Source organism: Diadema antillarum, unplaced genomic scaffold (genome assembly GCF_040938485.1).
Source record: "Diadema antillarum isolate AM-2024a unplaced genomic scaffold, OU_Dant_1.0 scf00000028, whole genome shotgun sequence".
In the NCBI taxonomy this organism is placed as follows: Eukaryota; Metazoa; Echinodermata; class Echinoidea; order Diadematoida; family Diadematidae; genus Diadema; species Diadema antillarum.
In genome coordinates, this window is record NW_027270917.1 from 325,060 (window position 1) to 335,035 (window position 9,976).

General features: G+C 37.8%; 1 protein-coding gene across 1 annotated transcript in view; it reads right to left on the minus strand.

Moving 5' to 3' along the window:
• LOC139737065 (rhophilin-1-like) overlaps window positions 1–9,739 on the minus strand; it is a 52,075-nt gene extending 42,336 nt beyond the window's left edge. Inside the window, exons 1-2 of the mRNA XM_071647746.1 lie at window positions 9,536–9,739; window positions 5,313–5,428 (exon numbers count right to left, since the gene is read on the minus strand). Of these exons, the coding sequence (XP_071503847.1) occupies window positions 5,313–5,428; window positions 9,536–9,592 (173 nt within the window). The 5' untranslated portion in view covers window positions 9,593–9,739. The remainder of the gene's footprint in view (window positions 1–5,312; window positions 5,429–9,535) is intronic.
• Between the last annotated feature and the right edge of the window lie 237 nt (window positions 9,740–9,976).

Below are 9,976 nucleotides of genomic sequence, written 5' to 3' on the forward strand. Positions count from 1 at the left end.
AGTACAACAGTAAATCTAGGGTACTGTACACAGAAAACAGGCATTTCCCACACACTAACCAAATAAATCATCCTCTGAAGGAATGAAACACTGATGTGTTGATTTGAGGAGCATTCATGCATGATAGCCAAATAAAAAGAAGATCTGGCAGCTCTAACACCTTGTGCCAGGCAGTGTATCCAACATTGGATTGGAAGAATCTAACATTCCACTCTGCGTAGTGACTCGAGAAGAAGAAGAAGAAGAAGCCAAATATTTGAATTTATAGATTCCTTGATATCAATCATGCTGAGCAAAATGAAAAAAGTAGCTCTGTCTGAAAAGCACACTAAAATCACAACATACATGCGATTAAATATAATGCACATCAATGGTACATGTATTAACTCAAAAGTTGAGGCTGATAGAATATTCGTGAAAGTTATTTCCTCTTACTTGCAACTCATAACCCCATCTTCCCCCATCGATAGACCAACTGAAAGTATAATATGTGGATTACTAGCAAGAAATACATGTGTTATTACACAGTCCTGAGTTATGATTATGAGGCTATACAGAGCACATTTCAATGTTTGGAAAATGACATGATATCTGTTGGTTACCAAATACTGCTACATTTTTGTATGAAAAGTGGATAATACAGCTGTACACACATTTCTGGTTTCAGGAGACAGATAAAGCTACTTGCAGGGATGCCAGTTAGAATGAAAGAGAAGGCCTGAAATACATCTACATGAAGCTCCTTTGTACACGAAAAAGCCTGAACTTTGAAAATGCCAGGGCCTGAATTCAGGCTTTTGCCTGAAAACTGGCATCCTTGTACTTGGAAACTACTTGAAACATGAATTCCTACAGACCACTGGAGCTGTACTCACTCTATCGTCTCTTGACATTTACACAACTTTCCCCTCCTTTCCCTTTGCTTTAGGTCTTTTCATCAACCCAAAGTGAGAACAATAGACATGGCCTTCATGAGAGTAATACGACAGAGATCAAACATAATAGGACTGTTAGGTGGGGGACCACTGATGACCACATTATAACTGTGTTACAGTGAGATAAAAGAGGATAAGAAAACACATTATTGAGGCTGCAACAGTTCAGGCATTGCTTGTAACCAAACACCACGCATGAAGCCCACTCACTGTATCCTGCATAATGTGTATACTGTAGGTTTACCATCTCTCACATTATACTGTATAACAAGGAATGTTTGCGTACATTTCAATATTGTGAATTTCGTGAGCGCCAAGATTCGCGAAATTAACATGCACGCGAAAGTTCCTGTCTACACTATATGCACTGAACACCAGTGAAAATTTGTGAAAATCTCATGCCACAAAAAAGGCTGTCAGCTCCAATTCGTGAAAATTTAATGCCGCGAATATATCATGTTTTACAGTATTTCACAACTCCTAATGTATCACTTTCTCTTAAATCTATCAACTCTAATTTTCAAATGACACTGAACAATGGGTATCTTTCTATAGTTTAGATTGAGAAACTTTCCTCTATCTGGCTAAGAGAAATCACAGGTGCTCCTACGATCTCTACATCTGTTGTAATTTTTTTTTTTTTTGTCAAGATAAGGTTTTGATCAGAGACGCCTTTGAGACCTATGCAATAGCTATTAAAATATCAACCATTTACCCATCCCTAGAAAAACAATCTAGAAAAAAAAAAACAAGCCAAGGAACAAAAAAAGCCAGCCTCTCTAGAACTCATCAAATTACCAGTAAATGTATCATTTTGTCTTGCTCATTTTGCATTTTCTATAACTACATAATCACAAAGTATAAATTATGTATAACATGATCAACCTGTTGCGATCACAGCAACCTGTATAACCAACATGCGATTAACTATGACTAAGAAATATTGCTACATGTACATGCAAAGTAATGATAGTTTAAGAGCCAGGTGTAAACAATAACAAGTCCTCTTCACCTCGTGACTGATATAACCTCACAGCATATCTATCCTTGGTCACAAAACTATACGAAGAATGTTATGAGACAATTCTTTAAATGTAGCAAACTAACTCAAGCCAAGGTACATGTGTAGGTGAAATGGTTATTATACATTGTGATGTCATCAGACAGTTATGCAAAGAATGGCAATCACATTGACCTCAAACTCTGAGCACTGACAATGATCACTGTCCATGCGACATTCTCCCTCACTGCGCTCTACTACAACGTAGGACGCATTCCCCATGTCTGCGCCATTGGTAGTCTGAAGCTGGGAAAGGTGACGGCATTCATTTCTATTGTGACACTTTGCCCATTGTATGTTTACCTATCCTTTGTACCTGCCCACAAACCAAGCAAAGGGGATAAATGCCTTCCTGCCTATGCACAATGAATAGCCTGCTGTACATTATTTAAATATACTCCCAGTTCATAGAAATGGGGTGGAGCCATTGAGGGGTGACATTATCAAATATCATCTAGATGATTCAACTCGGAAGAAATGTGACTGATTGAAGCTAGGCAATAAAGGGTCATAAATTACCTAGGTTTTAACCATGTACTACCATGCAAATTGATTTATCCACGTTTTACCACATAAACATGTCTTGATAGTGCAGTAAAACATTGCATTGCAATTATTTGTGCAATTTTTACAGCAGAATTCTCACCTTGTCCTCATTACATTGGTACCTATGAATTTCAATGCTTCATTAGATTTGCACAAATTCATGAACAAACCTACATGTACAAAAATTGTTCAATATAAGAGGGAAAACAGGAACTTCAGTCTCGCTAAATGTATCACTAATGTACAAATTATTTGCCAATTTAAGAGGCATTTGAAAATTCTGCTACCAAAGCACATCCTAACTCTAAATATCAAATGGCTCAAAAGAACAGCTGAATTCTATATTATGAAACTCTAGTAATCAAGTTCAAAGATAAAAGTTACAGCTATCTACACCATAAAACTCAATGATCTTTTTTTTTTCTAAAAGACTTGATGGGTTCAGATACATGTACCACATATGCAGGTATAATCATTCCTTCTTTTCTCCACTCATAGCTCCCATGACTCAGTGTTTAGATTTTTGAAAGAAACTATATAGTACGTATCATCGAAACAATGCATCCAGCAAGCTGCCATGGGAAGCCATGTGGCTATAAACTGTAGATCTAATTTGTGGCTGCTCACACACGATATCAGGGAGGCCAGAAGACGCTCACTCAAGCCTTCTCAATTTCAATCATAAAAACAAGCTCTCCATCAGATGTCTGGCATCCCCTAGCAGGTCGTCGCCATGACAATTACTGTTACTGGGGCAACGCCACAACTACATAATGAAGCAGCTGAGAGAGCGGAGTAGATGATATCTACGGCATGCCACCATGCCGTGCAGTGTAGTGTGGCTGTGTGTAGACTATCTAATTCACTTCATGCTTTAGCTCTTGGTTGTAATGCCTTGATAACATCTGATAATTTGATTGCTGTGACCCCCTTACTCGACATTTTCTACTTTCTACTTTGTTTGGGTTGGATTTTTTCTTTTCCTTTAGGACATGAACATTCTTTTGTTTGTGTAGATTACTTCCAATGAGCTTTAGTGTTCATATTGTCATACAAAGATTTCTAGAGTGAGTTGTAAGGGAAAAAAAGGGAAAGATTATTGGTGCTGTACCTGTCAGATTCATAGAACTTCACACTTTAAAAAGACTGTACATGGCAAGGTAAATATTGCATCTTATCCCATTTACATACATACAGAACTTAGCAGGATGTGCATTATGTGCATTTGAAAGAGAGAACAATGTGAAGTGAAGCTATAAAACATTACATGGCACTTTTAAAAACAAACATAATGTCAGTAGAAAAAAAAAAGTATTTCTTCACAGACCAAACACCAGGTCAAATCATTTCAATACTGTCTATCGATACCATTTCAGTCTTGTCAAATTATGTTAACAAAACTTTGGTAATGATATTTTTTTTTTTTCAGCAACCATGGCACACTACTGTGTCTTCATAGAGTGATCAGTACATCTTGAACGATCAGGTGCTGACTGAGAGTTGAGATAAATTTGGGTAGACATTTCTCTCTTTGACACTAAAATTAAACAGAGTGGCAAACAACATCTATGAATGCATACTACAAACCTGTTGAAACCCAGACATATACTTACACTGTACTTCAATTTAGATTAAAACAATTATGTTGTAAGATGTTTGAAACCTTCAGTGCCAGACCATCATGAAATCCAATGAATAAATATGATTGATAGCAAGACATGGTTCTCATCCTACACGCATTCTATCACTGTACACAAATCTCAATTTGAGACTCTAATATTAGGCCTATACTTTGTGTGATGGTCAACTGTTCATGTTTCATCTGACTTCGAGAATATCCCTTTAAAAGGATGATAAAGTTTTCGTTGAGGTGGGCATTCAGATTTTAACTTTTTGTGGGGTTGGTTTTGACATGGCTGAGATATTCCACAACAAAAAGGTGGGTCCCACCTTTTATCAAGACCACTTTGTTTTACTTTGTTTTTGGATATTTCAGCCATTTCAAAACTGATTGTCAACAAATAATCTTCAAATTCCTCTTAGAATTGTATGCTCTTTCACATTTCATGTAAGTGGTTTCTAAGTACTGTAAACGTCAATATTTTCGCGCGATTAATTTTTCGCGCTGAGCGGCTCGAAAACGTATTCGCGGGTTCTTAAATTCGCGCTCCGCAGCAGGTTACTTTACTGTAGTACACATTCACTGCTTTCATCCAAAGCCTCTGCTACATAGCTTGCTATGCCAGCGTACGACAAGCGACGTAGCGAGCGGCTCGACTGCGAGTACAAGCACTCAAATACGTAGTACAGCTGTGACTCTAGTACCGTAGTCACGGGGGACTGTAGCATCGATGCGTGCGGTGCACACATGCATGCTACAGTACACAGCAATCTAGGGTATCGTCTCTTCGCACAGTACTAGTAGCGTAAACATGCCTGTACATTGTACTACGTAGCAGTATCATCGATGAAGCGCACACAATTCATCCCGTTCAAAATGTGCGTAGAAAATTGTGAAGATATATTCGCGCGTTTTTTAATTCGCGCTAGCCGAGCGTAGCGCGAAATCCGCGAAAATTAATGTACCGCGAAAATTTCCACGTTTACAGTATCTCATAAAAAGTTAAAATCTGAATCCCCACCTCATCCAAAACTACTCGTATATCACCCCTTTAACTTGATATCATGCACCCTGCTACTGTATCCCTCCTCATCAGTGAGGCTAACACTGTGGCCCTTTAGGTACTTGTAAGTCTTACAACATCACTCACTTGAAGAGATTCTCTGCTCCTACTCGCATCCTCATCTCCTTGTTGATTTGCTGGTTCAATCTTTGCCGTCGGTTCTGCATCTTGCTACGCATTGTTTGTGCCAGTGGATCACAACCCTAGAAATAAGGAGACATGTCAAGACAAGTTATATAAAACATCCCCACATCACCAACTTGAACTTTGTCACATGAAATCTATAACATTTAAACTGCACTATACCGGAGCCCTGGTTTATGAAGAATTAGAATTGATCATATAGTTGATTTCTATCATACATGTAAGTCTACGGCAGCCTGTGTGGTAAGGGAATTTACAAACGATTATATCTTTTGATAAAACAGGGCCCAGGTAATACAACTGCACACTCATTGAAGAATGTACCTTTTTGTAGATCACAGTAACAACATAAACCTCAACACCAGAATGAATGAAATTTAGACTCATGACTTTAGAGAGGAACTGCATGCCACATTAAAATGTCAAGACCATGACATCACTACCTAATCAAATTGACTTTGATGTGAGTGTGACATGTTACTGTTCTACTAAATTCAAACACATACAGAAACTGACCAGAAATAATTAAGAATATTGCTGCAACTGACTGACAACTTGCCCTTCATTGACATAATTTGTCCATCAGTTGCAATGAAAACATCTCAACGGAAAATTTCATGTACATTGTATTTGAAAGAAAATTGCCCTGCTCATTTTAACTCAAATTATTGTTTTGTGAAAAATTTGAAACTTTCATATTCCATAACAGTCTTACTTTTGATTTATATCAAACTTTCTATGTTTTGTTACGATGCTTCTTTTTGTTTTACGTGTAGTCGAGTCAATTTGAACATAGAATGTTTCCTATTCAAAAAGTAATTCACAAACTACAAAAGAAAGCTCACATTTCCTTTTCAGATTGCAGTACATTGTACATTCATCTGACAAAATCTGTGTAGATTACAAGCATTTTGCTTTGATAATGAGTCAAATCATTTGAGGCTAAAATGTGCTTGCCAGCATGCATGATTGTATTTCCATACAAAAACACCACACACACAAGTTGTTTTCCAATGCTAGAAGTAACATATCAGAAAGAAATGAGGAGAGTAGATTGAAAAGAAAAATAGGAACACATGACAGGAATGATAGTCACTGAATTAATACAAATGTACATGTAGGTCATCTGATGACCCTTGGTTCTCATAACAGCATCTTACTCAGGCGCAACTCAACGCAAGAATTTCATCAATTTGACTGCAGGAAGGAGCTACATACTCTACAATTGTAAAATTTAGTTTGTGAATTCATTTGAAAGAAAGTAGTACATGCATGTATCATTTTCATTTTTGATTCCCTGTATTGAAGTAGATGTACACTAGGCCCTACATCTACATAGTGAATTATATGAAAACAAAATCCCCAATGAAAATGTGTCGGTGAGTTCCTGAGATAGCTAGTTTCCCCATGAGTTTAATACATGTTACTCTTGGAGTCAAATCTACTTTTTGGTCATTCAGGAATGAAACATCAAACATGAGCTGGAAGATTTAAGCTTCTCTGGTTTCAAGAACTCTGCAGATGCATAAAGAGAACAAACAACAGAGTACAGTAGCCAGAGTAGCCAAAACAACAGTAATTTGGTCTATGCAACTGAGTACTATCACTAGCTTTTTAGTGAATTTATTTTGGTGTCAACAGTACTGCATGATACAACAAAAATTTTGATTAGCAATTCTACCTTTAAATGCTTTCACTTCATCTTCAAACTTTGGCATCTAACATTAACTCTCATGTGTTTAACACAAACATGCCAAGTGAAACATCAAAGTTATAAATCATGGAGATACTACTGCAGCTTTCAGCTTGGTGTCCACCCAAAGTCTTGTGTAGCAAGAAACAAACCTTTGTTTAGCAGAAAAGAGAGTTAAAGGACAAGTTCACCTTCATAAACATAAGGATTGAGAGAATGTAGCAATATTAGTATAACACATCATTGAAAGTTTGAGGAAAATCGGACAATCCGTTCAAAAGTTATGAATTTTTGAAGTTTTTGTGCAGTAACCGCTGGATGAGAAGACTACAGCAGTGTACGAATAACTTAGATGTCACATGCGTACAACAATATAAGGAAAATATAAAGAGAATTTCACAAAATTTCATCTATTGAAAAAAGTACACATTCCCTTGACTCGTTACCGACATATGTTATGGGTAATATTATTCCCCCTGCCTTTAGAAAGAGGCAAGTCAAGTGCTCTTTTATTATGCGAAAAAAGTGAAAATATGTTGAATTTTCTTTACATTTTCTTTATACTGTTGTACGCATAATTACTCACAAGCTGTGGTAGTCTCCTCATCCAGCGATTCCAACACAAAAATTTTAAAAATTCATAACTTTTGCATCGATTGTCCAATTTTCCTCAAACTTTCACTGATGCGTTCTACTAATATTGCTGCATTCTCTCAATCCTTATGTTTATGAAGGTGAACTTGTCCTTTAAATAACCTTGCCTAATGGTTGTTATTGTGGACACTTTAAAAGCAAAACTGAGGTACTGTACCACTAGAATGAATGCCTGTATAGTAAACAGTTTAAATGTTGAGGAATTGTTTCAAACTTCAAAGGCTATACATGTATGTTATGTATGTTATCTCTTCCTCTCAAACAGAGCTCCAAAATAAACTAAACACTTAAGAAATATTGTAAGTGTACAGATCTATATTTTTATAATTTAGTAAGAAATTAGTATGGAAAATCTTTGTCACATTTCCATTCACCTATTCTCTGAAAAGTACTCATTGAGATTCAATCATTTTCAATCCCTTATTGTACAAGTTATCTCTTCCCAGATTAAATGTACAATGTACATCTCATGTGAATTCAGTAACATTGTGGCATTTCAGCAATACAATTGTACATATGTGTAAAGAGGGGAAAAATGTGTGTTTTCTCCTCAAACAAAATTCCCATTCGTACTACTGTGTGCTTCAGCTGCCTAATTCAGCAAAGTAGGACTTGTACTGTATTTCCTGTGCTTTGTTTTGTTTTTTATTCCTGTTTTTATTTCCCCTTGATCTATTACAAATGCAAATTTGAAAGAAATGGTTTGGTGTTTATTGTTAGTCAAGTGAGCCATGTCAAGGACACCCAAAATAACTGTGTTACAGAATGACAAAACATTTCCTGTGTTGGGTGGAAGCGTAGGCCTAACACCGAAAACAGCCCACACAGCTGATTTCAGCTTACAATTCTGTATCACAGATATGGTACACTACATGGAAAGACCTTGAAAATTTTGCATAAAAGGGAAATGAAATGTCACAATAAGGCTCAACAGTACAAGCAGCTAGCTTACCACCATCACCTCACTTGAGGTCCAACTCACAGCATAAATTCAAAACAGGGAGTAGATTACTGTACAATCTATATACAGCTTGTAAACCAAGATGAGACAAGTGTTGTTGTTAGAGATTATGATGTGAACATTCCTAGAAATTTTGAATATTCAGGTCTACTTCTATAATTAGCAGGTCTGAAACTTCTGATGGCTAATTGGTAGTTTGGGCATAGCTTTCTGTAAAGAGTATTTGAAACTTACTCTAATACCACAGTTATCAGATCTTATTTCACACCAATCAAACCATCAAACACTTTTGTTTTCCCCCTTTGTTTTGGCCAAACTACCCCCCCCCCCCCAAGTCCTACTGAGGTGTTCGATTGCTTCAGTCTTTAATTTCTGGAATTTTGTCACGCCAAAGCCAAAGGTTAGATACAAATTTGAAGTTAGATTCTAGACAAAGTCTCATTTCCAGAAACATGACACTGACCGACCTGTCCTCCCCATAGAAATACACCTGTAACAAGTTAGGTTCTAGACCTTAGGCCTACAGCTTGTTTTGGTCAGCCAGGTTCACTGCGGAAAAGACTAAAATGTGTCAATATCTTATGCATACATGTTTCAAATGTTATGCAAAATGTAAAAATTTAATTGGTATATCGATCCAGTCACGTCTTTCTCGTCTCCGACTTTGGGCACAGGCAACCAACCCAAATCGACTCCACCCACCAACAGCACTGCGTCACTACCCCAAGTTTGGCACGAAGGCCGCGCCAAGCTCAACTCCGCAGCAAATGCCCGGCCCACCACGTACCACTGCGGGTGATTTGCATGCAATGATCTGGTCAGTGGTTTCACGCCAACAAAAACTGAAGATGTTCTTACCTTTCTCCTCGGTGGATCGTTTTCCTGGTCACCAATCCTCGTGCTTATAACTTCCATAATTTGACTACGTCCGACCTTATCCCAGTGGTCCTTTGGGCTCCTTGCTTTCGAGCTAGCTGTCAATGGGTTGAGATTCGAAAATGTATTGTGGCCTAGATGGTAAATCGATTTCCCAGCGCGACTGCTGGCTCTAACCGCCGAATGCTCCACTGCATGCACTGCATACACTAGCTGTACTGTCAAATTTTCACCTGTTGTGTGTGCGATGATGGGGGTGATCGGTGACGATCGGGCGTGTACACGGGGGCAGCTCAGTCAGAGATGTTGGCAGTCTCATCACGTCTTACGTCGGAGTACACAGTACACAGTCACACAGTGTCATTATAGCGTCCTCTTGAGTTTAGTACAAGTTAACTGTTGGACTACCAAGAAATGAAGGGC